General features: G+C 38.2%; 1 protein-coding gene across 3 annotated transcripts in view; it reads left to right on the forward strand.

Moving 5' to 3' along the window:
- Window positions 1-2,780: 2,780 nt before the first annotated feature.
- ubxn7 (UBX domain protein 7) overlaps window positions 2,781-27,829 on the forward strand; it is a 31,438-nt gene continuing 6,389 nt past the window's right edge. Inside the window, exons 1-9 of one of the 3 annotated variants that reach the window (XM_003218323.4) lie at window positions 2,781-2,968; window positions 9,475-9,622; window positions 12,157-12,224; window positions 14,996-15,061; window positions 16,509-16,621; window positions 20,964-21,110; window positions 21,295-21,385; window positions 22,406-22,533; window positions 22,739-23,129. In XM_003218323.4, the coding sequence (XP_003218371.2) occupies window positions 2,896-2,968; window positions 9,475-9,622; window positions 12,157-12,224; window positions 14,996-15,061; window positions 16,509-16,621; window positions 20,964-21,110; window positions 21,295-21,385; window positions 22,406-22,533; window positions 22,739-23,129 (1,225 nt within the window). In that variant the 5' untranslated portion in view covers window positions 2,781-2,895. Of the gene's footprint in view, window positions 2,969-3,923; window positions 4,070-6,764; window positions 7,369-9,474; window positions 9,623-12,156; window positions 12,225-14,995; window positions 15,062-16,508; window positions 16,622-20,963; window positions 21,111-21,294; window positions 21,386-22,405; window positions 22,534-22,738; window positions 23,130-27,829 lie in introns of those variants that run through there. The other 2 variants (XM_062976515.1, XM_062976513.1) reach the window with 2 other exon arrangements.

Genomic DNA, 27,829 nt, shown 5'->3' on the forward strand with positions numbered 1-27,829 from the left:
ACATGTAACCACCAACCTAACTTTTTCAAGTAAATGCAAAAATTGTAAAGCTAGAGATCTGCTATATCAGAAGGCAACATTGCCCTCACAGGATTGTTGTAAGCTTCCTCACTGAAAACACCAAGCAAAGTGAACTTGTACTTGTTTTACACTCTACAAATATAGCACTATAGTTCCTTTTTAGTTGTTATGGCTGCTTCCAAAGAATCCTTGCATTTGTGGTTTGGCATAGCTTTAGAATTCTCTTAAGGAGAACTCTAAATTCATCTCAAAATTCCAAATGTCACAATTCCATAGAATGGAGCCAGGGGAGTGAAAGTGGCATCAAAGTGCTGTAACTAGTGTGAAAGGAACCTTAGGGCCCTTCCACAAGGCCATATAACCCATAATATCATGGCAGATAATTCACAATATCTGCTTTGAACTGGATTATATGATTCCACACTGCCATATACATGCAGTCCAATGTGAAGTTTTTGCAGCTGTGTGGAAGGGGCCTTAGTCTTCAGATCAGCGCCTTTTCCCAATTGGAGTCACTGAATGATATGAACAACCTCTTTCAGTGTAACATGAACTCAATTTGATTCTTTCCATATCTATCTGGATTATCAGATCACTGTTTTTGGAATCATCTACACTGTAGAATTGATGCAGTTTAACAACACTATAACTACAATGGCTCAATGCTGTAGGATCATAGGAGATGTAGTTTTACAAGGTCTTGAGCCTTCCCTACCAAAGAGGGCTTGTTCCTCATCAATCTGCAACTCCCAGGATTCAATAGGATTGAGGCATGATGGTTAAAGTGGTGTCAAACTACATTCACCAGTATGAACCCTAAGGATCTTACAAAATTACAACTGTTCTTCCTTAGCATTGAACCAATAAGCTTTCAATGGGTGAAAAACTCGAGGCTATATCTGTTTTTATTGTTGTTTTATTGTTTTTATTGTTATTTTAAAACTAAGTGTATTGTTTTAATCTATTTCTGTAAACCGCTCCGAGCCAAACTGGGAGTAGCGGTATACAAGTCTAATAATAAATAAAATAAATAATAAATAAATAAACCATGGCACTTAAAAGTGTAAAACTGCATTACTTCTACAGTATATAACGCAGGCATAGGCAAACTTCAGCCCTCCAGGTGTTTTGGACTTCAACTCCCATAATTCCTAACAGCCTATCTGCTGTTACGAATTGTGAGAGTTCGTTGGAGATAGCAACGTTCTCAAACCTCTTCAATCTAATGTTTTACCTGTTTATAATGTGTCGGTTTATTTCCTAAAGTGTATGTCTCTTTGGTTTGCAGTTTTCTTAGCTCTATGTACTTGAGGCAGTGGGAGGGGCTGCAGACCATGTAACTGGTTTAGTGACTTTAGAATGCAGTTTTAAATAGAATGACACTTGAGGTATGAGTCTGTTTTGAGTACAGAAGCCAGTGTAGGAAGTTATCAGTCAGTTGAGGCTCGAGTTCCTTGGAAGTAGACTGTTATAAAAGAGAGTTGTATAGCCAATATAGTTGTGAAGAGACTGATAAAGACTGTAAGTTAAAGAAACAAACTGAAACGTTTTAAAGTTTAACCTGACAAGAAATGTACCTGTATATTTAAATACATGAAGTTGTGAGTAAAACAAACATGTTATTTCAAAGAAGCCTATTTGAATCTTTGTCTGCTGAGAGCATGGAATAGAAAGAAGATATTTACGTGTCCAGTGATCATCCATTAACCAATAAACTTCACCCCACCTAGCAGATTGAAAACAGCAATATGAGTAGATAAATAGGAACTGCATTAAAGTATGGAGATATTTTAGGCAGAAAAAAGGAGGAAAAGTTTATGAACAAGTTCTACAGCAAGGAGATGGAGTGACTACACCTCTCTGTGGACGAAACCGAGCACAGCCTTCAAAGATGCTGAAAAGATGGAGAAAAGCCTATGTAATCTATCTATTTGTCTTGTCATTCTATAACCGGCATTGAATGTTTGCCGTATGTGTTCTATGATCCGCTCTGAGTCCTCTTTGGGGTGAGAAGGGTGAAATATAAATACTGTAAGTAAATAAATAAATAAAGGAACACTCTTGAAATTCTGCTACTCAATAAATTATGATCCTGACAGGTCATAATCCCCGATAGGTTGCGATCCTGACAGCTCATAATCCTCAATAGGTCGTCATCCTGGCAGGTCATAATCCCCAATAGGTCACGATTCTGACAGCTCATAATCCCCAATAGGTCATCATCCTGGCAAGTCATAATCCCCAATAGGTCACGATCCTGACAGGTCATAATCCCCGATAGGTTGTGATCCTGACAGGTCATAATCCCCAATAGATCGTCATCCTGACAGATCATAATCCCTGACAGGTCATAATCCTCAATAGGTCGCTATGCTGACAGGTCATAATCCCCAGTAGGTCGTGATGCTGACAGGTCATAATCCCCGATAGGTCATGATGCTGACAGGTTATAATCCCCGATAGGTCATGATCTTGACAGGTCATAATCCCCAATGGGTCGTGATCCTAACAGGTCATAATCCCCCAATAGGTCGTGATAATCCCCAATAGGTTGCGATCCTAACAGGTCATAACACCATAGTCCAATAGAGTTGAAGTCCAAGTTTGCCCATGCCTGATATAACACCTCCTTTTTCTGTTTGGGGATTGGGTTCCGCCGGCCACTAGGGGAGTGTCACGAGCTGGGAGGACCAGATATTAAAGTCCATCAAAGAGGGGGCGGTACTTGCGTGCTTTCCTCTTCCGGTTCTCAAGAAAGCTGGATGTTGAAATTGAAAGCGAGCCGGACGAATCGGGGCGCGGCGTTTGTGTGCGCCTGCGCAGTGGGGTCGGCAGGTGGCGGGTTGGTGTTGTTCGGGGGAGAGCGGCGGCAAGATGGCGGCGCCCGGGGGCTCCGCTGCCGCCTCGGCGCTGAAGGGGTTACTCCAGCAATTCACCGCCATCACGGGTGAGCCGCGCGGAACCCCGGAACGGGCTGGGGAGGCCTTTGGATCGCGGGGGGCGGAAAGGAGAGAGGTGGGGAGGGTGCCCCCCCTCTCTCTCCCCCGCTCTCCCCCAAATGGGGCCTTGTGGAAGGAGCCGAGGCGCCGCCGGGCCTAGAGGTGTCTGTTGCGTAGGAGGAGCGGAAGGGAAATTCCTTTGAGGAAAGGCGGGTTTGTTGTGTGAGACAGGAAGACGATGGGCACTCAGACGCAACCCACACAGGCAGGCCACAGGTCAGCGCAGTGGGACAGCCTCCCCTCAAGCGCTGCTCTGTGTTGGGGAGCATCGAGAATGGATGCAGTTTCACGCCACTTGACCGGACATGGCTCCATGCTATGGAATCATGGGAGTTGTAGTTTCACAAGGCCTTCAGGCTTGTCTGTCAAAAGAGTGCTGTGAATGAATACAATTTCACACCACTTGAACTGACATGGCTCCATGCTATGGAATCATGGGAGTTGTAGTTTCACAAGGCTTTGAGGCTTGTCTGTCAAAGAGTGCTGTGAATGAATACAATTTCACACCACTTGAACTGACATGGCTCCATGCTATGGAATTATGGGAGTTGTAGTTTCACAAGGCCTTGAGGCTTCTCTGTCAAAGAGTGCGGTGAATGAATACAATTTCACACCCCTTGAACTGACATGGCTCCATGCTATGGAATCATGGGAGTTGTAGTTTCACAAGGCTTTGAGGCTTGTCTGTCAAAGAGTGCTGTGAATGAATACAATTTCAGACCACTTGAACTGACATGGCTCCATGCTATGGCGTCATGGGAGTTGTAGTTTCACAAGGCCTTTAGGCTTCTCTGTCAGAAAGTGCTGTAAATTACTGCAGTTTCACACCCCTTGAACTGACGTGGCTCTTGCCATGGCATTATGGGAGTTGTAGTTTTACAAGGCCTTTAGGCTTCTCTGTCAGAGAGTGCTGTAAATGAATGCAGTTTCACACCACTTGAACTGACATGGCTCCATGCTATGGCGTCGTGGGAGTTGTAGTTTCACAAAGCCCTTGGGCTTCTCTGACAGAGAGTGCTGTACATGAATGCCGTTTCATACCACTTGAAGTAACATACGTTTGTGTGGTTTTAATAGCTGATTTTAATGTATTAATATGCTATAATCTTTTAACTTTCAATGATTTTAATATTTGTGTATATGTATCTATTCGTTGTTGTATGGCATTGAATATTGCCAACTTGGAAGCTGCTCTGAGTCCCCTTTGGGGTGAGAAGAGCAAAAAATATAGTAAATAAATAAATGGCTCAATTCTATGGAATCATGGGAGTTGTAGTTTCATGAGGCCTTTAGGCTTCTCTATCAAAGAGTACCATAAATGAATGCAGCTTCACACCACTTGACCTGACATGGCTCAATGCTGTGACATTGTGGGTGTTGTAGTTTCACAAGGTCTTTAGTCTTCTCTGTCAGAGTGCTGTAAATGAATGCAGTTTCACACCACTTGATCTGACATGGCTCCATGCTATGGAATCATGGGAGTTATAGTTTCGCAAGGCCTTTAGGCTTCTCTGACAGAGAGTATTGTAACAGATGCAGTTTCACGCCACTTGACCGGACATGATGCCATGCTATGGCGTCATGGGAGTTGTAGTTTCATAAGGCCTTTAGGCTTCTCTGTCAGAGAGTGTCATAAATGAATGCAGTTGCACACCACTTGAACTGCCAAGACTCAATGCTATGGAATCATGGGAGTTGTACATTAGTGAGGCACCAGCATTCTTTGGCAGAAGACAGCTAAAGACCTTGTGAAACTCCAACTCCCATGATTTCATAGCATAGAGCCTTGGCACTTCAACTGGTGACAAACTGCAAACAGATAAATTTAGTCATGTATGCACTCTCAAAGGGATGTAAGGGAACTTTCATGACACAATTCTTACACTTTTCTCTCTCTTTCACTCCCTTTTGATGATGATGATGATTATATTTATTTATAACCCGCTTTATCTTCCCGAAGGAGACTCAAAGCAGCTTGAGTAAAACAGGATTAAATATAAATAGTATTTTAAAATTCCCAGTTGAAAATCATTAAAACAAATTCTGTCTCGATGCTGAGACAGAGCTTTCCAAACATTTCATGTTAATGACACATGTTTAGACATGCATCAATTCATGGTGCAGTAATTCAGTTTTTACTAGCAAACCAGAGGTTAAATCAACCCCTTATGGGAGATAACGGATACATACTTTAATTGTAATAACGAAATGTACAGGGACACAACCTATCTCATGAAAACCTTTCATTTATATTTTTATGGTCTAAGAGACCTTTAACTTGGAATAGGTAAATATTGCAGGTGTATTGTTCTCCCAGCTTTCTTACTGCGTTTTTGTGTGATGCAAATTGAATGCTGAATTGGTCAGTTATTGCTGTATAAGGCCCCATCTACACTGACCATTTAATGGAGTTTGAAGTTAGCTTCAAACTGCAGCAGCCAGACAGGAAATGCCCACAAAAAATTCCTAATGCACCTCAGTGTTCTGTGTCATTACCATTTGGGCCACCAACAGATTCCAGGTTTTCCTTTGTAATCATAGACACAGAGAAACCTTTTCCTTCAATACTGGTTTAAAACGTCATTAAATGACCCAGAAAAATCTAAAAAAGCTCTCTAGCAGCTTTTTACCTAAAAGCCAATGAAATCAGATGTTTTTAAATTCCTCTCAGAACTGCCACAGTGCAGCACTGAGAGGAAATTATCATTTGTAGAGAGTGAGGAATAATAATCTTATAGATGATGTGGACCACAGTTTGCAATAACTGTCATTAGTTATTCTGGCTGTGATTGATGGGATTGGAGTCCAACAATATCTGGAGGGTCACATGTTCCATATGTAAGTTTTACTACCTATATATACAGTGTTCCCTCACTTAACGCAGGGGTTAGGTTCCAGGACCACCCACAATAAGTGAAAATCCGTGAAGCAGGGACACCATATTTATTTTAAAATTTATACATTATTTTAGTAGTTATACACTATTTTAAGTCTTTATCAACTGATCGTGTGTTGATAAATCGCCTCCTTCTCCTCCTGTTGCCGCTTGGGCTCCTTTTCTCTCCCTTTGGCTTCTCATTCCTCTCTTCCTTAGGCTGTAAATTGTAATTTTTTATGATTTATAATAGTCTTTTAGAGTTTATTGAAAAACCGCAAAACAGCGAATCCGCGAAAAGTGAACCACAAAGTAGTGAGGGAACACTGTACTGCCCATGGTATGATATCCAAAACTAAAAAGATGTTAGTCTAAGTAGTCCCTCAGATACTTAGACACGAGGTGTTAGTCCTTGAAAATCTTAACAAGTGGACTTTGCAGTGCAACCAAAAATGCAATCAATACAATCATTCAGTATTGGTGTGATATGATCTGCTACCCCAAATAAGGATATTTGCAGATATATTATGTATCAACTGGGGATCTTGAATAGTCCACTAAATCCTCCCATATAATATGAATTATAGTAGTCCAATTAGAATGTAATTGGCATGCATAAGAACCCAGGTTTGTTCCTTAGATGAAGTTGCAGCTGACACACCAAACCAAAGAAGGGTTACTGTGGGTTACTGTCACTGCCAGTCCAGAAGTGCACTCAGGCTAGAAATGTAGTCCTGTCGGAGTGCATTTTCATCCAAGTTGAGTCCCTCTGTGCATATCAGAAAATATTCCCACATATAGTACTGCAGCCTTTTCTAGAATAAGATACACCAGAGGTGGAGATTGTTTGAGTTTTCTCATGCTTTTGAATCACATCCTCCACCGTCCTTTGGGGCTGCTGGGAATTACACTTTAATAAAAGGCCAACTCCACAATTCCCAGTCCCAGACAACTTGGTCATCCTCATCCATTCCAGCCTATTCTAAAATTTCCTTCAAGTACCAAGTCAGAGATCCCAGTCTTTCTGTGGCTTTAGCGAATGGAAACAACAGTGGAGCTATACATTCTCTATATATTGATGATATGGGACCCCCACTCTCCACCTAGCTTACTAGCATTTTTCAGAAGGTGGAGGGCAAGATGGGACTTTACATTGCTCCAGAAGTTTATAAGATGAAGTAAAAGTCCTGTAACACTACTTTTTGATGCCAGTCAGAAATTGCAGCTATTGTAACATGTGCTTCTCTAAACCCAACTCAGCTAAATGATATCATGAGTGATCGTATAAAATCTGAGACAACTAGGATTTAATTGCCCCTCTCCATTCTGTGTTGCAAGTTCCAAATACTAAGCCAAGCCTTTTCAAACAGGTATGCTTTTGAACAGGGTGAAGATGGAATTTGTATGAAACATGGCGTCATACGAATAAAATATGTGTTGAAATGAATAAGCAGCTAAACAGATCTGGAAGAGGTTTGAAAATACTGTATATTTTTCGTTCAAGCAGATGTCAATAATACTAACACCTTATAGCAGTGATATTTCAGTGCTTAGGTTGTTTTTTAACTTCTAGATATTTCTAGTTTTGAATCTGTGAGAATGACTTCAGTTCTTTAATTAATTCAAAACAACTAGTGTAAATATATGCAGCCACTCTCGCCGATTCAAAACTAGAAATATCTAGATTCAGGAAAAAAGTAACCTTGCATCTCCTTGCCAGGTTACTAACTGGAGCTCTATATGGGGGGGAGAACCACTCCCATGTTACGGCAGCTCCACTCTCTGCCCATCCGCATCTGAGCTAAATACAAAGTGCTGGTTGTTACCTATAAAGCGCTAAATGGTTCAGGTCCAGGCTATTTGTCCAATCGCATCTCCCTATCCTTAAAGTGACTAGCTTGACCTTGAAGGAGCTGGGGGTGGCGACGGTTAACAGGGAGCTCTGGCGTGATAAACAACAGTCTCCCTATATAGATCATCTTGCACTCTTTGGTCAGAGGAGGAGGCCTTCTCTTGGTCTCATCCCTGTCACAAGTGCAGTTGGTGGGAATGAGAGAGGGGGCCTTCTTCGTGATTGCTCCCCGCCTCTAGAACTCCCTCCCTAAAGAAATAAAAATGGCCCCCAGCCTCTTTTCATTCAAGAAACTTCTGAAAACACATCTATAGTATGTACCTTAGCGTACAGAAAGGAGGAGGACTAGCACTTTATGGCTAATATGGTCTACTTTGAATTACAGCAAATGCTTGGCATCTTCTGCAGTTTGTGTTTTAACTATTCAGGGTATACGCTTTTGTTCACACATGTTTTATTGGTATAATTATGTTTTCCTTATATTTGTATCTCTTATTATTTTTATCTGAATTCTCTTATTGCAATAAGTTGGTTAATGATCATTTCTTATCTTTTGATATTGTGTGATTTATTTATGGCATTGAATGTTTGCCTTTTTATATGTATGTAAACTGCCATAAGTCCCTCTGGGGGGTGAGAGCATTCTAGAAATAAAGTACTATTATTATTATTATTATTATTATTATTATTACTACTACTACTACTACTACTACTTGCAAATAGACATGCTTAAGATTGCATTCATAAAGTTTTCATTAGCAGTTTAACTTGGCAGTGTGAAATACACATTTAGAAATGCTGTTGTAGATTTTCAAAGCCGCATTTCCATGTTGTTTCTCTTCTGTACATCCAGTTTCCTCCTGTCTCAAAAAGATATGTTGATTTCTCTTTGGCTTCTCAAGGGTTCTCCATTGGAGGCAAGACTCAAATATGAGACAGTTGAAAGAGGCATAGTATTGTTTATATGTTGATAATCTATTACACTCAATTGAGTCACCTAATTTTAATAGGGGTGTGCTATTTAATGCTTACTGCTGAATTAACTTAATCCAAGGGACAGAAATTGCAGTGTATTTACTTTATAAAATAAATATTAAATGAGTACTAAAATAATACTGTTTTTAAATCAAATTTTTAATTGGCTGTTCTTGTTATAATTCTAATTTTCTGATAGTCTCTATGTTAGGGGTATCAAAAATATTGCTGAGATTATGTTGAATGACAAAAGTACACTTGGTTGCATCACTAACCTCTCTTCCAGAGTCCAAAAGTACATTTGGGGCAAAGAAATGCAACACAAAAACATTGTTGAATTGTAAATAATTTTTGGAATTTAAATTTTATACTGATAATTCCAAAATGATGGTTCGTAGAAATGGGAGAAAAGGTGCATAAAGCCATTTTCATGTCTCTAATATTTTCTTTATAGGTAACCCCTGGCTATCTCATCCATATAAAGGGGCATTTTATTTAAGAGAGGGGCTATAGTTACTGATCCATTTCTTCTTGTTTTGAATGCATAAGACTGTAGAAGAACTGTTACTTCCCATTCCAGTTACTTCTGATTAATCTGTTTAGTAACTGTTTTTGATGTATAGGATCTCACCTGGTGTTATTACTTTCCGACACGATAAAAATTACTTTCAATAAACTGAAGGTTGACTTTACTTTGAGCTGTCTTTTAAAACTTTGTTTAAGAACTCATTCTCTTTTTCTTTGTGTCACAGGGGCCACCGAAAGCATAGGCAAGCATATGCTTGAAGCATGCAACAATAATCTGGAAATGGCTGTCACTATGTTCCTGGATGGTGGAGGGATAGCTGAGGAACCCAGCACTAGTTCTGCAAGTGTATCAAACCTCCGGCCACATACAGAGTATGTGACTTCATAAAGAGCTGTATAATGAATATTAGCTTTGACAGATAATCAAGGGATTACTATAATAGTTCATAGTTATTCTCATTGAACTGATCTTATAATGCCTTTCGGAGCTAGCTAGCTTCAAACTGTATTGAACAGACAACAAACTCACCTAGAAGCACACCTTAAAAGCTCTTAATGCTCACCAGGTCTCTCTGGTTTGTGTAATCACCATCCGGACCTCAAACTGGTTCCAGGATTTCCCATGTAATCATCTGCACAGCGAAACCACTTTCTTCAATACTGGTTTGAAACTACATCAGAATTTCTTGAGCAACTTGCTTGTTGATTTAGTTAATTAAAGGGTATATCCTGGAATGGGAGGCAAAGACTTCAGCATCATGCAAACTATTCACACAAATGCATATCTGAATTAAAATGATCACATTTAATCATCACCACCACCATTATTTAGCCAGATGTTGTGATATTGATAATAAAGGTGGTGGTAATGATAAGTGTGATCATTTTAGTTCCCATAGGCATTTGCGTGAATAGTGTGGAAAAGACTAAAATATGACTAGCAGATTGTCTTCAGATCTCCTGGTGGTCTCCTGCTGTTTTACCGTGTTCGTATTGTAGCATGCCAAAAAGAAAACATAAGATATAAATAAATATGCTAGTTGGGTTTATATATTGTAGGCAGTACCCCAGTGCTGTTACTAGAGTGCTGGTATATGTTTGACATCGAAACCCTTATTTTGTCAAAGGGCCAGGATTTTTAATTCCTTATAATAACTAAATTGTAATATGATATACTGAATTCCTTAATGTATAAATGTATAAATATTATTGGAGTTCGGTTTGCTCATTTACATAGTGTATGATAACTTTGAACAGTTCTGCTATACTCATACTGTTGAGACACAGAGGCCTTAAAGAGCCACACACTATTTTAGTCCAACAAAAAGTATATTATAAAGCAACAAAAATACACTTAGAGACACTTAACTTCAGTGTCTCTAGCCAAAACTCAAGGGTTTGCCCAAACTGGGCTTCAAAAAGCAACAGGAAAATAATCCTGATTAAACAAAAAGATAAACTGGATTAAACGGAAAGAAAACCCAGAATACTCAGTTCAAAATAAACAGCAATCAAACAGTGCTATAAAAAAGAGTTCCACTAGATAGCGCTGTGCCCAAAGAGTTAGTTGCAAATAAGCGTTGCCAAAGCCAGTCCAGTCCCAGAGTCGCCGTAAAAGGAAGCCAAACGAAGCATCGTTTCTCAGGTAGTCAAACCGAGCCGTAGTAGAGGTAATCCAAGAATCCAGGAAGGGAGAGAGCTACACTCACGATAATCCAGTCCAAACGTCCACCAAGGTAGTCAAACAGAGCCGTAGTTGAAGCAATCCAAAGGTCCAGGAAGGGAGAAAGCCACACTCACTATAAACCAGTCCAGACGTCCAGGAATCCCAGGTAACAGAATTCCAGGCTGCAGAACCCAGACCCAAAATCCCAACACGAAAACAGGCAGCGACAAAACACATACGATACGTAACCGACACTTTGCCTTCTGCAAAGATTTCCCATTTCAGAGCCTACTTTTAACTTACACATCATTATCCGATGATGAGCTGGCCTCCACCCCATCATCATCTCCAGCAGCTGTCCTTGTTTCCACACCCAAACCCCTGTTTCCATCTCTCCAGTTCCTCCATCTTCTGTCAAGACTTAGGTTTCCCCATGATTCGGATGTACCACCCGTTTGCCAATCCTCACGTCCTGCAGACCCCACACGCGTGCTGCCAGCAGTTGGTTCTTCACATATGTTCCCAATCTCTTGTACCCTAGTCCAATCCACTGCATTCTCCCCATTCTCGTCACTCCCAGACCCATCATCCCCAGAGAAACCCATAAACGATTCATCATCTGTGGGAGCAGTAAATATATCCCGGAGTTTCTTCCTCTCCCGTTCTTCATCTGATTCCTGCTCCCGAGTAACCCTTTTTGTGTCTCTATTCCCATCCCCCACATTTCCTTCCACGTCCATCAACTCCCCGCCACTTGAAAACCCTTCAAAAATCCGTAGGCGCCATAAGTATATCCTGAATCCGTTCCCTTTGCTGTTCTTCGTCTGACAGCTGCTCACGATTACCCCTTGTTCTCCTACTGGTATTGCTACTACTGCTTGCAACATTACTTGCTGACTCAACTACAACACATACTTAGTGAATAGCTATGAAGAGTGCAATTTCAGGAATAAAGTTGTGCTATCAGTCTTTTTTACTAACTTTAATTTGCTTTTTTTATGGAATGTCATTTATCTGTGCTACACAAAGTCCTATTTTGCTATGTACCTAAAATGTGTTCATTCAAGCAGTGGAATTAAAGTATTGTACCATATTATTAGTGTTTGAAACTACAGTGCATTATAGATTTTGCAGGCACAAAATATACATTTTGACTAGATGGATATAGTTTTTTCTTTCTTCGAAATGCATTGTATTACTTACTGTCACGGTCAAACTCATGTGCTTTTTATCTTTACAGAGATGAAGTAAGAGCACCTATTCCTCAAAAGCAGGAAATTCTGGTAGAACCTGAGCCATTATTTGGAGGTAAGTAAACTACATTGTTCTTCCCTTCCCTGGTGGTAACTAGGAATGAGCTTTGACAGATTTCCTCCAGGTCTCTCTTGCTCTTCTGAGTCGTTGTAGCATGTGGCCTTCCGCTATTGAAGTATTTATACTACTTTCATTCCCCAGTAGTGTAAATTATGCATAAAATACAGCCTTTTATGCTTAATTGGCTGTCTAGAGAATATGTTATTTCATATATTCTGAGTTATGATGCTGCTTCCGTTTCCATTTTTTTAAAAATGAAGTGAGAATGTACTAACCATAAAGCCAATTCCTGTATAATATAATATATAATACTCTGTGACACATAAATACTTACAGTATTGTAATGAGCTACCAGGAGAGGCATGTAAAAATACAATTATTATTATTATTATTATTATTATTATTATTATTATTATTTTGTAATAGTTATGGAATTTGTTCTGTTAAACATGTTAATATTGTGAGTATTTTGAAACTACGGTTTTTAATAATAATAATAATAATAATAATAATAATAATAATAATAATAATGGGCAAATTAATTCCATGACTTTATTTTGGCTTCTACACACAGTTTCTAATGTTTTGTTTCCATAACTGGTCATCATTAACTGGAGAGGTAATGAAAGTAGTTTTGTTTTGTCCTTAAAACAGGGTGAAGTAATGATGAGGGTTTGCTAGGGTATTGCTACTCAAAGTTGTGGCGACCAATACTGGAATGCAAGTTATTGGCTGCAGTCAGTGGCAAGTTTCAAAGAAAGAACTAAAGAAAGAAAGACAGTTTCCATCTGTTTGTGTGCTCTCTCCTTCAAGTTATATTTTACCTTATGACAAATCCATGAATTTCATTGTGTTTTCTTATTTGTAATAGTGTGATATACTGAAGCTGTTACATTAATTGTAAAAATGGCAGGTTGCTTGTGACCACAATAAAATGTCTTGGCCAAGGCAGCCCTCCCTAGTTAGGAGGGGAGAGATGGGCAGGTAGGTGAGCCTTGATACACCCACGAGCCTGTCAGTGAGAGCTGTAGGGCCTCCCTCAGCTGGCGGGAAGCTTTGGAACTACGGGTTTTCCCACAGCTGATCATTGAGGGAATCCCCATACTAGTCACACCCCCTTTTTGCCAAAAAGGGTGGAAAGTGTGACTATTATGCAATGAAATATGTTAATTTTCACTCATCCTTCAGCATTTATTTTTTATGCTCCAAGGTAAGTGGGGTGGATAGTAGAATGATGTGGAAAAAGAACCTTCAGTGGGAAGATGAAGTAGAGTCTCCCTGAAATGCCAGTGTTTCAGTCGAGCAGTGACTTCTGTGATGCAGTCTATTTTACTTGGGGTGAAACTAATATTTTAAAAAAGCCAGAAGTGTCCAAATGTCCATTGCTTATTTTGAAAACAGACAAATTTTTACCAGAGGGAAGGATACTATAACTCGTTTAAAATATAATTGCCAGCCTCAGATGCTTCCAGGAGTAGCAATTACATTTGGGGGAGGGGGGCAGAAAAATGGTGGTCTAAGACACCATTTCTTAAACCTTTTCCACTTGCACTTCCTTTCTACTCAAGAATTTTTTATGTGACCTGAGTATATAAGATAGGTATAAAAATCAAACATTTGTTCACAATAAATCAGCATTTGCCAAGACTTGCTGAACACATTGATTATTTATTTATTTATTTATTTTATTTACAGTATTTATATTCCGCCCTTCTCACCCCGAAGGGGACTCAGGGAAGATCACATTGCACACATATAAGGCAAACATTCAATGCCATAACATAGAACAGAGACAGAGACAGACGCAGGCATGGGCTGGCCTCGAACTCATAACCTCTTGGTCAGAGTGATTTGTTGCAGCTGGGTGCTAACCAGCCTGCGCCACAGCCCAGATTATCTTTTTAATGCTGATATTTTGTCGCACTAAAATAATTGAATTGAACCCTTTGTCTTCCCTGTACCTTTTATCAATTAATTGTGTAGTAACTGTGACATGAAATTTTATGACCATAGCTTTGCCCTCTGCTGATGTTAATTTTGCACTTTCTTTATCCCTGTGCTAGCTGATGGTAGTAACCTGTTTTAATACTAAAACTTGTTCAACCTGAAGTTTTGCTACATTAAATTGATCAGTTGCATCCTAAAACCTCGAGGAATCATGTCTCCTCCAGCCTTTTATTGGGAAAAGAGAAAGGGAAGGTTTTAGAAATACTTGATGGGAGGGATAGGAAGAATGGAATGTAGACAATACAAGCATGTCTTGTGGTTCATATCTATACTTGACTCAGGGTTTCACACTTGTAGAATTTTGTGTGACCCCCACATTTGTGGTTCTTTCAAAGATCAGTGAAGACTTATTTTACATAATCCTTCAGTTTTGTGTTTATTTACAACCTTGGTCATTATTTTTATTGTTATTACTGTACTGTGTTCTGCTGTTCTTGGTTTCTTTCTTTCTTTTTTTTAAGAATGTGTTGTATTGTCTTTTTTCATCTAGAAGTCACATTAAAACCCTTAAAGTGAAACAGAAACCAATAAATAGAAAATAAATTTGTATCAACATACAGACGTCTAAAGACATAGAACACAAAAATCATGTACTAATGAATGTGCACAAATAACAGTGCAGTCTAAAGTGGCCTTTCACCTTGATAAAAGAAAAGGGTCATGAAGTTTCAGACATATCAACAATAACATAGTAGTGCAGTTATAGCAGAATATTTCTTATAACTAACCTGTGTATTAAATTCTGTTTTCTTATGAAGCTCCAAAAAGACGAAGACCTGCTCGATCAATATTTGATGGCTTTCGGGATTTCCAAACAGAAACTAGTAAGTATCTGTAGACCATTAAAACCTTCCTTTTGCTCCGTAGTTGTATCTGTGCTTACTAACTTGGACCTTTTAAAGTAAGTGTGAGGAACATTTTGTCTCCCAGATGTCCTTAGACTCTAAGCAGCCTCAAGAGTCCATAGTGAGTGATCCGTGATATTGCAAGTTAGAGTCCAAAAGCATCTGGAGGGGCGCTGCTTCCTACTCGTTGTTTTAGTGGTGGTGAAATCACTAAACAATTGAAAACTTTGTCATCTCCCATTTCTTTTGGCTGCTGGCACACTTGCAGTTTGTGCCCACTATGGATATATTCACGTACTTGTTGGTCATAACTGTTGACAAAACACCAATTTCCCAGAAGGCAAACTTGTGTGTCTGAAAGGACACCAACTTGCACAGAGACCAGAATACCAGGTAGAATCTGTCTCTGACCTTCCAAACTTTAAAAAAAATTATTTTGATCGCAAAGTTTTATGTTATAGGAGAAAAATAGATAATGCTTAGAGATAAGTAACTTGACCAAAAGCTGAGTATAAGGAGGAGGTTGAGTCTAAGCCTCAAACGTTAAATCACTTATTTGTCACTGTAAATCACAGCTTATTTCACATGAGGTGCAGTGGTAATGCTTTTAAAAATATGTACACAAAATACCTGTTAATCAACATACCTATACTGTACACACATTCCTCCCCAAGCAAAAACACATCACACTATAGCAAACAAACCACCTACCATTAATCACACACACGTAAAATCCACAAAATAAAGCAAAAGTACAGTGCCAGCGAAGTCACCTCCTTGTTATATATTATCTATATATTTTTATCAACCTCTGCCAGATATTAGCCAGGGAGGCCCACTAGCCTGTTGCAACCACTACCAACTCCTGGGCACTGGATGGTGATCTCCACAGACCTTATTACAGATTTACCCTATTTAACTGGTCACACAATCATTCTTGTAGAGGCAAACTTGTTCAGTAAAATGGCACACTTTATTCCCTGTTCTGATGTGACCTCTGCCAAGGAAATGGTAGCATATTTTGCCTTCATGGTTTCCCTGTGGGGATCATATCTAACCAAATTATTTTAATCAGATTATACTTTATTGATCCCTAGGCTTTCTGGGAACAGGAGGGGCAAACAAAACAAAACCTTTGATTATCCATTATGGAAAATACAAGGACCCTAAAACATGAAAATTCAGAACTGTCTCTGCCCAATTCTCTGACCTTGATTCCCCCTTTTGAAAATGTTTGACCCCCATCCACAACCTAAAAATGTTAACATTTTCTACTTTCTGTCTACGAAGGGGTTTATGAGTTTTGCACTAGAAAGAGTTTTGGGTCTTAGCAAGGAAAGAAGGAGAGGCGTTTTCAAAGCCCTGTGTAAGTGATCCCTTTATAATAAGATTGCCTTATCTCTCTTTTTCTTCTGTCCCCCCACAGTACGTCAGGAACAAGAATTGAGGAATGGAGGAGCAATAGACAAGAAACTTACCACCCTCGCAGATCTATTCAGGCCTCCAATTGATCTAATGCATAAAGGGAGTTTTGAAACAGTAGGTTGCTAACATTTGCTGTGAATGGTTCAGTATTGACTTGGGCATCATTTTTTTTTGTATCATGACAATTTAGTGTTTTGTTATACACCTTGGTAGCTCTCTGACTATTGTTGTCATCATCACTTTTCTTAGAAGTATTTCATAGTTGTCACTATTTGTACATAATACTGAACTGAGTAAAGAGAAATCCTGGTTCCATTCATAATTAAGCTATGTACATAAACAGAGGATTTCTCTATATCTGTACTGAAAATTCCTTCTAATAAGTTGGTCATAGGAACATACTTATTACATATTTTTGCCTCACTTTAAATTCCTGACACCGTAAGTTGAAAAGGACTCTGTCAAAGTTGAGGAGGATCATGGAAAGCTTGTTATCACAGTGGGCCGTAATGAGCTCTATTGACTATCTTAATAATTTTAAAACCAATTCCAATATCAATTAGTTTTCATCAGAATTTACTTTCAAATAAGTGTGCATTGAAAATCTGTGATATATGAAGAACACTGTCTCTATACTGATATTCATTTTATAAATTGAAAGTGTTTATTGCAATAAAAGAACATTCTTTGGTTGTAAGAAATTTGTCTCTTGTAGCTGTCGAGAAAAAGGAAACTGTTCAGTTCTTCAAGAATAAAATCTATATTTATATTATACTACTGCATTTTGTATCCTTAATTGCTGTTATAGTTCCTTAAAGTGGAATCTGTTTTGCCTTAATTGTATTGATGCATATGTGTTTTTTGTATTATATCTTTTAAATATCTTAAATAGCTTTAGACAAAATAAAAGTCAAATACTTTTGTTAGTTTTAGGAATGGCAGTCATTTTCCAATGTTGTTACTTTGTTTATGATAAAAGCTTCTTCTCCCATGTTTGGAAAAATAATTTCCTCATTGCAAAAGAGGAGCCATGTACAGGCAGTCCCCAGGTTACAAACATGATAGATTCTGTAGGTTTGTTCTTACGTTGAATTTGTATATAAATTGGAACAGACACATTTTTAAAGTGTAACTCCAGTCATAGACACACATATGGTTTGAGTAGCATAGGGAAGGATTAACACCTCTCAGTGTTTGTTTTACTGTCTGTGCCCCCTATTCAGAAGATTTCACCTCATTTTCTGTTCCTGTAATAATTAGCTTTTGAAAACTGTGGCTTATTGTGGAAACAAGGATGGGTGAGAAAGCTTCAGCGGAGACACCTTTTCCCCATGATAACTCTTCCAGGAGTGAATTTCCCTTCCTAGGAGTAGATTTCTCTCACTGTTTTCTCAACCCAGTTCCTGTAAGTCTTTTGCAAATTGGATGTTTATAATCATAGAATCGTAGAGTTGGAAGATACCTCATGTGCCATCCAGTCCAACCCCCTGCAAGAAGCAGGAAAATCTCATTCAAAGCACCCCCGACAGATGGCCATCCAGCCTCTGCTTAAAAGCCTCCAAAGAAGGAGCCTCCACCATAGTCCGGGGCAGAGAGTTCCACTGCTGAACAGCTCTCACAGTGAGGAAGTTCTTCCTGATGTTCAGGTGGAATCTCCTTTCCTGTAGTTTGAAGCCATTGTCCCGCATCCTAGTCTGCAGGGCAGCAGAAAACAAGCTTGCTCCCTCCTCCCTATGACTTCCCCTCACATATTTGTATATGGCTATCATGTCTCCTCTCAGCCTTCTCTTCTGCAGGGAGGATAACTCAGGGACTGCCTGTATTTGTAGAAATTCCCTTTTCTAACGTTAAAGTGGAGGTGGGCAATGTCTGTCCCATGCAGATGTATTGTATGTCAGTAGCATGAAGAAAAGTTTTATCACTATAGAAAAGCACATGTACCTTGTTTCTAGATTGATTGGTTCTTCCAGAAAGCTTCCAGGAATGCTAACACCCTTTAATGGGAGAGATTTCCTTTAATTCTGTAGTTTCCATTGTTATCCTAAGTAAACTTATAAATAGTTTAACAACCTGGAGCTACAGTCATGTAAAGTTATTTAAAAGTCCACGTGATCAATCTGGATGATTTTGACTGATGTGAGAATGCCTGCTACACAGAAAGTGGCATCTTGATGGAGATTGGATAACCTTTTGTCCTTTCCAAGTTTGTGATTCTATATTATGAACCGAGATATGTGTTGGCACAATGGGTTAAATCCTGTGCTGGCTGGACTGCTGACCTGAAGGTTACCAGTTTGAATCCGTGAGACAAGGTGAGCTCCCGTCTATCAGCTCTAGTTTGCGGGGACATGAGAGAAGCTTCCCAGCAGGATATTAACACATCCCAGTGTCCCCTGGGCAACATCTCTGTAGACAGCCACTTCTTTCACACCAGAAGCGACTTGCAGTATGTTCTCAAGTCGCTTCTGAAATGATTAAAAAATTATGAACCAGAGCTGCTTACAATTTTCTTTCTTCTTCCAAAGCTATGAATTTTGGCAGTACATTTTATCAAAAGCTACTGTAGTCAGCAGAACGCTTTGATGGATATTTGCACTCTGTAAGGTTTTCAGTGGATTGCTGCACAAACACTTTGGCTAAAATTAAAGTAGATAAAATCTACTTCCCATTCACTAAAAGCAAAATGCATTACCTTAAATTTTAAAGTATCAGATTCATAATTTTAGTAGATCTGCAATTTGAATACCTAATTCATAAATTTAAAGAGAATATTGAGTTTGCACCAAGTGAATTTTTGTGTGTAATATAACAATGAAAATTAGTTGGATTATAAAGAAGTAAGGTGAGACCTTTTAAGGTTCTGGTAGAAATTCAGTCCAGGATGACTTTGACACTGCTTTCTTAAAATAATTCAATCTGTTTCTTGTATGCACATATTTAATTGTTGCTGTAGTTATCATTTATAAAACATAGGCTTCTCGATCCCCAGTTCTGAATATATCTACTATGAAGTAAGACCCATTCATGTGTTTTATATATAGTGTATTTCATTATATGAAGAAATATTGTGACCAGGTGACCTAAGCACCTGTTCAGGTTAGGCACATTCTTGATAGGCAACTTTGAGGGCTCTCCCTTCTGATGTTACCTTTAAATTTAAACTGGTAAACAAACCTGCTAACAGATTAGTTATCTTTAAATAGGAGATATAGTTTATTTAAATGCTTAATATCTGCATCAATATCTGAAAATAGACTGACTTATTGAAATGATTCTGGACATGCATTGTCCTAAAGGATTGTTGTAGTTTTTTAAAGTCTTTATAGTACATGGCTAAATTCCTGCCCCCCTTATTGTATAAAAAGAATCCCATGCAAGCCTTGTATGGTTAACTGAAATGTCCTTGTTTTTCATTAATGGGCTATGTATTCCAAGGTACAGGTATAAAATACACTTTGAACAGAGTGTGTGTATTATCCATTCCCATTCCTTCATTGTAAAGAGAAATAGGGTTATGATGAGGTTTTGTAGTTTCCCACCTTGGCCAAATTAATTGGTTCAAATTAATGTTTAACGAAGTTCAGGCAGTTCCCGAGTTACAAACAAGACAGATTTTGTAGATTTGTTCTTAAGTTGAATATGTATGTAAGTTGGAACAGATACATTTTTAAGTGTAACTCCAGCCACACATATGTAACCTTTGGATAGCATAGGGAAGAGTTAACACCCCTGTAACATTTGTTTTGTTGTCTGTACTCCTGTTCAGAGGATTTCACCTCACTCTGTCCCTATGATAATTAGATTTTGAAAAAAATTGGCTTGTTGTGGAAAAAAGGATTGGTGAGAAAGCTTCAGTGAAGACACCTTTTCAACCAGCCAATCAGGCAATGCCAGCTTTGAGACTCAAACCAGTAAGATCTCTTCCTGCAAATTCAAATCTTTCCCACACACCCCACTTGCAGTCTGAAGGATCCAAACAAAGTTGTTCTCCAATAATACCAAAATATAGTATTTAAGAATGAACAGAGAAATAGAAAGAATAGTAAAAATGGAAACTGCAACATCCATTAATGAATCATACCCACCACAACTTCACCTCTTGAATCAACCAATGTGTCCTGTTGTTAGATCCATGTTATTCTTTTTACAGTCAACTCTATTTTTTTTTTAGCTTTTCCCAGTTTTGGAAAAAAGAAACACTGCTTTACTACTTCTCCTGTGCTTGGCATGTTCACGAGAATTACTTTGGGATTACCAGGGTATGATAATGTGACGTGCAGAGTTGCTTATCAGGATTGTTTGCAGATAATCTTTTTTAGACCTGATAGGGTTTTTGTCCAGTACAAAGAAACTGTAATGAATCCTGGAACAAAAAGCAGAAGCCTTCATTGCTGGGATTGTTTCTTGCTGGATCTCCATTTCTGTCTAATATTCTTAATGTTGTTTCTCTCTCCAGGCCAAGGAGTGTGGTCAGATGCAAAATAAATGGCTCATGATAAACATACAGAATGTGCAGGATTTTGCTTGTCAGTGTCTTAACCGTGACGTTTGGAGCAATGAAGCTGTGAAAAATATTATCCGGGAACACTTCATTTTTTGGCAGGTGGGAATATCATTTCTCAGAAAGAATATAAGATTGATAACAAAATCAAGTCTCACCCAAATCATGCTTGGGGAAGTAGTTTATATGCTAGATTAAAATGTAGATGGTAATCTTGAATGTTGGTGCATCCTTTAATGGTGAAATGTTCTCTAGCATTAAAACACTCATTTTGATTACTTGATAGGTATATCATGACAGCGAAGAAGGGCAAAGATATATACAGTTCTACAAATTAGCAGACTTCCCTTATGTGTCTATTCTGGACCCTAGAACAGGTAAGAAGGAACATGGATGTGTGTGTGTGTGTGTGTCTATGCTACTGTAAAATAAACAGCTTTGCTTTCCTTTAGATTCTAAAATGTGTGTGTTACTGTTGGCTGGAAACTTACTATCTTATAATCAACTTTTTATCTACCAGTATACAATCCTGTGTAAAGCTCAAACACTGATCATGTCATAAGGAGAAGGGGGCATTGATCTGTGTTCTTGATGATTTTTGGTAGGTTGTCGGTAATATTCTAGCTACATGCACCAGGAAGTGAGCACACTTCCTGATGTATCTAGTCATGCTAGCGCAAAGGTGCTTCTGTTCTATGAGTCCCCAAACACTATCACCTTTCTTTTCACCTTGATGCAGTTGGTGATTGACAAACAGCAGACAATTGTGACTCCATCTGCCTCCATCTCTGCAGTTATTTCTCTTAAATTCCTTTCTGTAATATCTATATGGAATCTATGGGATGTATAACTATGGTACACATGTTAAGTCCATTATACTTCCAATGGCAGGCTAGAAAGTTTTTATTCAGGCAGGCTTTTAAAGAAAAAGGTTTTTAAGATCAAGGAGCTTAAAGGAGCTCCTGTGTTTTGAGTTTTGAATTTTTAACATCACTGATACTTAATTTGATTTTTAATGTTTGTATATTTGTAGATTTTAAATTGTACTTAATTGCTTTTAATGTAAGCCGCTTTGAGCTTCCTTGTGGAGAGAAAAAGCAGGGTATAAATAAACATAATCATAATCATCAGTGGCTATTTCATCCTTAGAAATAAAAGGCTTAGTGTTTCAGTCCAATGGTTACTTAGCAATTCTGTTGCTACTGTCTTTGCAGAAACATTGTAGAAATACGTTAGGATTTTTTTTTTAAAAAAAACGGTCATTACATATTCATTGTTTTGAGATGTGAAAGAGAATTCTTTAAAAAGTTAATTTTTATGGATTTTTAAATGTCTTCTTCTTGGTAATAATTTCAAATTCCAGTTGCTGAAGTATGGATTATTGCTATTTTGAACAGGGCAGAAGCTAGTGGAGTGGCATCAGCTAGATGTAACCTCTTTTTTGGACCAAGTGACTGGGTTTCTAGGGGAGCATGGACAACTAGATGGACATTCTACCAGTCCTCCTCAGAAACGTACTCGCTCTGTAAGTATAATTTTTATTTGATGGCTTGAAAAGATAAATTGAGCGTATTTTTAGTCAGAGAAGAAAAAAATAGGCAGTACATTACCTTTTAGTCAAAAATGTTATTTCATAGACAAACTATTTGATTTCTCTTGTGTTTCCTTCCACTTTTCAATGTATTAATGTAGCTTTTCTCTCCCATTTGCTTCATGGCTGTATTCACTAGGAGAGTTTAATTGATGCAAGTGAAGACAGCCAGTTGGAAGCTGCCATCAGAGCATCTCTACAGGAAACACATTTTGACTCTGACCAAGCCAAGCAGGAGAACAGATCAGATGAAGAATCTGAATCAGAGCTTTTCTCTGGGAGTGAAGAATTTATTTCAGTTTGCGGTTCTGATGATGATGAGCCAGACAATTCTTCAAAGTCTAGGAAGTCTCCGCACAAGGACTTGGGATGTAGGAAAGAAGAAAGCAGAAGGCCCCAGGCGGAGCCCACTGCAAGGACTGAACCTGAGGTGATAACAAACCACCGAGAACTGTCTTGCATGGATTCTGGGGTGCTAACAGAGGCAGAACCTAAACCAGAAGCTGCTGTGAAGGAGTTAAATGTTAATGGTAAGTGTGGTAGCTGAATGAATCCTGATGCTTTCCTAAGGCATTGAATTGTCGTAATTGATTTAGAGACACAACATTGTTTGTGGATGGTTATTTATACTATCAGCTCCCACATGGTGTTCTATTGAACCCTAGGATTGCACAAAAGCATCATAGGAGTTAAGTGAAAAAAAATCTTTAAAATCTTTATTTAAAACTTTCAGAAAGCTTCATTAAGATCATATTGAAATTCAGTTTGCCTCTGCTTTAAAAAATGAAATTTGAATCTCTTTATTTCCAAACCTACTTTATTCAAGACACCTAGGCAATAGGAGTCAATGGAGTAATGATGATAATAATACGATAATAATAATAATAATAATAATAATAATAATAATAATAATAGCTACTTTATTCTTGTGTCCTTCCACCATCTCCCCAAAGGGACTCGGGGCGGCTTACACACAGCACAAAAGTGCCTAAAAACAACATAAAAATAAAATGCAATATAAAATGCAATTAAATAAAACAAATAGACATATAAAACAACAACTTAAAATTCAATTAAAGCAGCGCTCTTATAAAAGAAGAAAGAAAGCTGTGGGCTCATAGTGCTTAGGGACAGAGTTTGGGTTCCATGGAAAAATCAATTACAGTTAGGATTCCGCAGAGAAAAAAAGTCTTCTGTGATCAAAAACATTTGGTAACCACTGATCTAGACACTTTTTATGTATGCAGGGCAGTTGAGCCCTTTGTATAATTCACAATGTATTTAGTGTGGTTGGCAAATCAGGTAGCAGAGCCACTATATACCATTATTCTGCTGCTGCTCAGGCGTTTAGTCGTCTCCAACTCTTCGTGACCTCATGGACCAGTCCACGCCAGAGTTCCCTGCCGGCCGTCACTGCCCCCAGTTCCTTCAAGGTCAACCCAGTCACTTCAAGGATACCGTCCATCCATCTTGCCCTTGGTCGGCCTCTCTTCCTTTTACCTTCCATTTTCCATTATTCTAGTGTGGTAAATTTAAATGTCAGCAAAGTTTGGTTTTTTAAAAAACTCTTTTGAGTTTTGATAAGATCTCTCTTGGTAACTATTTTGATTAGTATCTGGACAGTGTTCATAATAACTTACTTAGTGTATGCATCTTCTATGTAAAGGGAGGAAAGTATTGGAAAGATCAGTGATGCATCCATAAAAACAGCCGTATTCCTTCTCTTCAGTAACAGTTGTATTTCTTACTTTGTAATTAGTTATCCAGTTTGCAATACTGAAAATTCTACACATTTCATAATTGCTTTTATGTTGCTCCCTAAATTTAAATTATGTCTTAAAATTGATACTTGTGTACTGATATTCAGGGTTACAAACAGCTGTCCAAAAGACATGTGTTTTCCCAGAGAGCCATGTTGATGTGAATCAGCCATTTAGGGTTCAAAGCTGATCCTACCAAATTTGTATGCAACTAGCTGTGCCCGGCCACGCGTTGCTGTGGCGAAGTCTGGTGGTATGGGAAATAAAGTATTGAGGAATTGGTGGTAGTTAAGGTAAAGGTAAAGGTTTTCCCCTGACATTAAGTCCAGTCATGTCTGACTCTGGGGGTTGGTGCTCATCTCCATTTCTAAGCCGAAGAGCCGGCGTTGTCCGTAGACTCCTCCAAGGTCATGTGGGATGACTGCATGGAGCGGCGTTACCTTCCCGCCGGAGCAGTACTTATTGATGCACTCACATTTGCATGTTTTTGAACTTCTGGGTTGGCAGAAGCTGGGGCTAACAGTGGGGGCTCTCTCCGCTCCCCCAATTCAAACCTGCGGCCTTTCGGTCCAGAAGTTCAGCAACTCAGCGCTTTAACCATCAGGGGATATTATTTCCTAAAGGTTGTGAATATACAATATTTCTGATTGGGGTTTTTTTTCTGTTGGAGGCAAGTATGAATGCTGCAATTAGGAAAAATGATTAGGATGTAATGGCCTTGCAGCTTTAAAGCCTGGCTGTTTCCTTCCTGAGTGAATTTTTTGTTGGGAGGTGTTAGCTGGCCCTGATTCTTTCCTGTTTGGAATTCTCTTGTTTTCAGAGTGGTGTTATTTGCGATATTTTATGTGCTTCTACTGTCTGTGGCCCTGAGAAAACAGAGGATTTTCCAGACTTTGATGATGGGAATACTTTGTTGGGAGGTGTTAGCTGGCCCTGATTGTTTCCTGTGTGGAATTCCCCTGTTTATTTACTGTCCTGGTTTTAGAGATTATATTGTTCTGCATTATTCTATCCCAGTAATTATTTCATATTAAAGAAGAATCTCACTTATCCAACATTCGCTTATACAATGTTCTGGATTATCCAACGCAGTCTGTCTTTTCATAATCAATGTTTTTGTAGTCAGTGTTTTAAATTCATTGTGATATTTTAGTGGTAAATTTGTAAATACAGTACAGTAGAGTCTCACTTATCCAACATAAACGGGCTGGCAGAATATTGGATAAGCGAATATGTTGGATAATAAGGAGGCATTAAGGAAAAGCCTATTAAACATCAAATTAGGTTATGATTTTACAAATGAAGCACCAAAATATCATGTTAGACAACAAATTTGGCAGAAAAAGTAGTTCAATACACAGTAATGCTATGTAGTAATTACTGTATTTATGAATTCAGCGCCAAAATATCACGATATATTGAAAACATTGACTACAAAAATGCATTGGATAATCCAGAACGTTGGATAAGTGAGTGTTGGATAAGTGAGACTCTACTGTAATTACTACATAGCATTACTGTGCATGGAACTACTTTTTCTGTCAAATTTGTTGAATAATATGATGTTTTGGTGCTTAATTTGTATAACGATTACCTAATTTGATGTTTAATAGGCTTTTCCTTAATCCCTTCTTATTATCCAACATATTCACTTATCCTGCCGGCCTGTTTATGTTGGATAAGTGAGAGTCTACTGTTTATTGATAATCTTATATTATCTGCTTAGAACTGGATTATATGAGGACCCTTCTTCACAGCTGTATAAAATGAACACTGAAGTGGATTATATGGCAGTGTGGAGTCAAGATAATCCAGTGCAAAGCAGATAATATAAGATTATAAATGGGTTATATAGCTGTGTGGAAGGGCCTTGAGTCTACACTGCTATATAATCCAGTGCAAATTAGATAGCCTAAGTCTGCCTGTCCCCTAACTGAACCCTGGCTGTCCCTTGGCTTGCTAGGAGTTGGTTGCTAGGAGACGAAGTGGGCAAAGATTAGCCCTCTAAACTGGCAGCAATTGGATAAAAAAAATTATTGCTCTCTCTCTAATTAGGACTTTGTTTTTCTTTTCTTTTTGTTGTATCAACCTGGAGGCATGGATGATGGGTTGTGTTGTCAAATTTCGAGGTTGCGGGGCCTGTACTTTTGTTGTTTTGTGAGTCGCCATGATGCCATCACTCTTTTATATATATAGACTGTGTCCCAATTTCCACCTTTAATTGTTTTCTTTTGTTTTCCATTTTAAATCTTTACATGATAATCATAAATACTATATACAATGCAGTCCTCTCTATTAATATCTTCATATTAGATAAGGCTTATGCATTCCTAATAATCATGCTATGTTTCTGTGGAATAATACTATTCAAGGCTTTCAGATGTTACACCTTTTAGTGTATCATAAAATTTATTCTGGAGATGAAAGTTTTATCTTTGTAATTTCATTGTTTTGTAAGAGTCTAAGAAGTGTCAGGTTCATTATAGATAATAAAAAAGTTCACTTAGATAGACATTTATAGAAAATAAGATCACAGCATGTAACTGCTTTGAGTCTACTTGTAGAGAGAAAAAGTGGGGTTCAAATAAACATAATAAACTACAACAGCAACAACAATAATAATAATAATAATATGTTTATGCTTAATTATATACCATCACATGCTAAGTATAGCATGTTGTAAAGTATACAATACAAAAAAAATGTCCCCTTCTTCTTGAAATTCTAAATATAGATGAATAAGAGAATGGCATTACAAAGGAAAAGATTGTATGTTAAGAAACCTCTTGTAGGAAGAAACTGAGAAAGCATGATGGATACTGGCAGGAAGAAAAAGCAAAAAAGGAGTCCTCATAAGAGAAGTCAGTAGGGAAAACTCAAGACGAAGAACTGAAAGGCAACATGAACAGATTTTAAATGTGTTATGTTGTCTTGAATGTAAGAAAAGATACAAATGTCTTAAGTTAAAAAATAAAATGGTACTTCTTTAATGAGTGAAATGAAGATGAGTGAAATGAAAGTAGAACAAGAACACTTATGAGGGGGAAATGTTAAATTGCTGTTAAAATACTGGATTTGGGATGTCATCAGCATATCAGCTATAATTGATAGAAGAGTCTGCCAAGTATAAAAACACGAATAGTCAATGGAAAGAACAAAATTCTAATGTGCATCTGGAGAAGAGAGGAAAAAATGGCTTATAAACTAGTTTTATTGACCAGATGATATTTGAAGAAACTTAGCAAAAGCAAATCTGCAGAGGGGTGTTTTAGTGAAATGGAAACAAAAGCCTGTTTACATAAGATTACAAAAAAATCATGAACTATCCAACAATTTAATATTTGTTTAGTATACTCAGTCCCTCTATTGTGGCATTGAGGAAACAGTTGGAAAATTATGAGTCTAATAGTGTATGAGATTGTTGGTCCATTTTGTTCAGTAATGTCTACCGCAGCTGACAGTGACTGCAG

Source organism: Anolis carolinensis, chromosome 3 (genome assembly GCF_035594765.1).
Source record: "Anolis carolinensis isolate JA03-04 chromosome 3, rAnoCar3.1.pri, whole genome shotgun sequence".
NCBI lineage: Eukaryota > Metazoa > Chordata > Lepidosauria > Squamata > Dactyloidae > Anolis > Anolis carolinensis.